We start from the raw sequence: 2,659 nt of genomic DNA on the forward strand, positions 1-2,659 counted from the left end.
CCGGGACCGGGACCGGGGACGGGGACGGGGAATGGGGACCGGGACCGGGGGCTCGCTCCCCTCGCTCCGCCTCGTCAGGGGCTCCCCGCGCCGGGCCGAGCAACAGGAGCCGTTAACGGGCGGGCCCCGGGGCGGGGCGGGGCGGGGCGGGGGCGCGGAGCTCCTCACCCCTCGCCCCCCCCCCGGGCCCGGGCCCGGCCCCGCCGCCGCCCCCGTTCCCCCTCAGAGCCGGGCGTCGGGGGGCGGGCGGGGGGCGGGCGGGGGGCGGGCCCTCTCGGCGCGGCTCGCCCAATGGGCTTGCGCGGCGGCGGCGGTTGCCAGGGGCGCCCGCGTCCGTCAGGCGCCGCGCGTCCAATGGGCGGCGGCGGCGGGGCGGGGCGGCCGCGCGTGCCTTCGCAGTGGGCCCCGCCGCCGCGCGGGCCGGGGGGGCGCGGGCGCCGCGCGGCGCCCGAGGCGCAAAAGTAGCTGTCAAATGCGCGGCGCCTTTCCCCGGCGCGCTCAGTGCGGCGCGGCGAGTCATGGCGACCGCAGCCTCCAACCACTACAGCCTGCTCGCCTCCGGCTCGCCCATGGTGCACGCCGAGCCGCCCGGCGGCATGCAGCCCGGCGGCGGCTACCGCGACGCGGGCGCGCTGGTGCAGGCGGACTACGCGCTGCAGAGCAACGGGCACCCGCTGAGCCACGCTCACCAGTGGATCGCCGCGCTGTCCCACGGCGGCCCCGGCGGGCCGGCGGCGGGGGAGGCGGCGGCGGCGGCGGCGGCGGCGGCGGAGGCGGCGGCGGCGGCGGCGAGGCGCCGTGGGCGGCGGGCGCGCTGGGCCAGCCCGACATCAAGCCGGCCGTGGTGCAGCCGGGCGGGCGCGGCGACGAGCTGCCGCCGCCGCCGCAGCACCCGCCGCCGGGCCGGGCGCCGCACCTGGTGCACCACGGCGGCGGCGGCGGAGGCGGCGGCGGGCACCACGCGGCGGCCGCGGCGGCGGCGGCGGCGGCGGCGGCGGCGGCGGCGGCGTGGCGAGCGGGCGGCGCGGCGCACCTGCCGCCCGGCATGGCCGCGGCCAACGGCGGGCAGGCGGCGGGGCTGCTGTACTCGCAGCCGCCCGGCTTCACCGTCAACGGAATGCTGGGCGCCGCGCAGCCCGCCCTGCACCACCACGGCCTGCGCGACGCGCACGACGAGCCGCCCGGCCCCCCCGGGCCGCCCCCCGGGCCCCCCGGGCCGCCGCACCACGGCGCCGAGCACGGCGGGCCGCCGCCGCCGCCGCCTCACGGCCCGCACCCGGGAGCGGCCGGGCCGCCGCCGCCGCCGCCCTCCGCCGCGCCCCCCGGGGCGCCGCACCACGAGGCGCACTCGGACGAGGACACGCCGACGTCGGACGACCTGGAGCAGTTCGCCAAGCAGTTCAAGCAGCGGCGGATAAAGCTGGGATTTACCCAAGCGGACGTGGGGCTGGCGCTGGGCACCCTGTACGGCAACGTCTTCTCGCAGACCACCATCTGCCGCTTCGAGGCCCTGCAGCTGAGCTTCAAGAACATGTGCAAGCTGAAGCCTTTGTTGAACAAGTGGTTGGAGGAGGCGGACTCCTCCTCGGGCAGCCCCACCAGCATAGACAAGATCGCGGCGCAGGGCCGCAAGCGGAAAAAGCGCACCTCCATCGAGGTGAGCGTCAAGGGCGCGCTGGAGAGCCACTTCCTCAAGTGCCCCAAGCCCTCGGCCCAGGAGATCACCTCGCTGGCGGACAGCCTACAGCTGGAGAAGGAGGTGGTGAGAGTGTGGTTTTGTAACAGGAGACAGAAAGAGAAGCGCATGACGCCCCCGGGAGGGACGCTGCCGGGCGCCGAGGACGTGTACGGGGCCAGCAGGGACACGCCGCCGCACCACGGGGTGCAGACCCCCGTGCAGTGAACTCGCGGCGGGGGCGCCCGGCCCCGCCTGCTCCTCCTCCTCCTCCTCTCCTCCTCTTCCTCCTCCTCCTCTTCCTCTCCTCCTCCTCTTCATCCTCCCCCCGACTTTCGATCGTCCTCCTTATCTTATCGTTATTATTTTTTTTTAATTTTCTCCCGTCTTTCAAAAAAAAAAAAAAAAAAAAAAGAAAAGAAAAACCGCGCAAAAAAAAAAGAAAAAAAAATAACAAAACGAAACAAAACAAAAAAAAAATAAGCGAGAGAGAAAGAGAGAGAGAGAGAGAGAGAGAGAATCAAAGCAGACAAAGCACCTGCACCGGACTGTCCCTTAGACGGCAGCAGGTGCGGGGCGGTATTTTGACCTTCCCGTGCGCTGCAGCGCAGTGAGTATCGCGCCCAGGCCGGCAGGGCAGGGGCGAGCGGGGGGCTCCGCTCCGCGCCGGCCCAAAATTTGCGCCCTGCCCTGGCCCTGGGGGTGGCGAGGACGGGGGTGGGGTGCGGGGGACACGGGGGTGTGGGGGGGGGGGGGCGCTGCCACCTCGCCGGCCCCACGGAGCCCCCCCCCCCCCCCCGACACAAAAGGCAGGTGGCATCGCGGACCGTCGCTCGGGGTTGGCACATGCTGCTGTGTTTATTTTCTGTGGATCCCCCGTAGGAATGAGTATGTGAAAAGGAAGAGAAAAGCGAAGCTATCCCTTTTGATGTAGGCAGTATTTAACCGTACCGATTTGCACTGCAAGGAAATCGAAGTTTACAT

The 2,659-nt window shown here is 72.1% G+C and overlaps 1 protein-coding gene across 1 annotated transcript; it reads left to right on the forward strand.

Moving 5' to 3' along the window:
* The first annotated feature begins 415 nt into the window (after positions 1–415).
* On the forward strand, positions 416–2,398 carry POU3F2 (POU class 3 homeobox 2). Its single transcript, XM_040553647.1, is given in 2 exon segments — positions 416–719; positions 722–2,398. Coding segments are annotated over 2 exon segments (1,383 nt in total). The 5' UTR covers positions 416–518; the 3' UTR covers positions 1,904–2,398.
* The last annotated feature ends 261 nt before the right edge of the window (positions 2,399–2,659 follow it).

Source organism: Cygnus olor, chromosome 3, assembly GCF_009769625.2.
Source record: "Cygnus olor isolate bCygOlo1 chromosome 3, bCygOlo1.pri.v2, whole genome shotgun sequence".
In the NCBI taxonomy this organism is placed as follows: Eukaryota; Metazoa; Chordata; class Aves; order Anseriformes; family Anatidae; genus Cygnus; species Cygnus olor.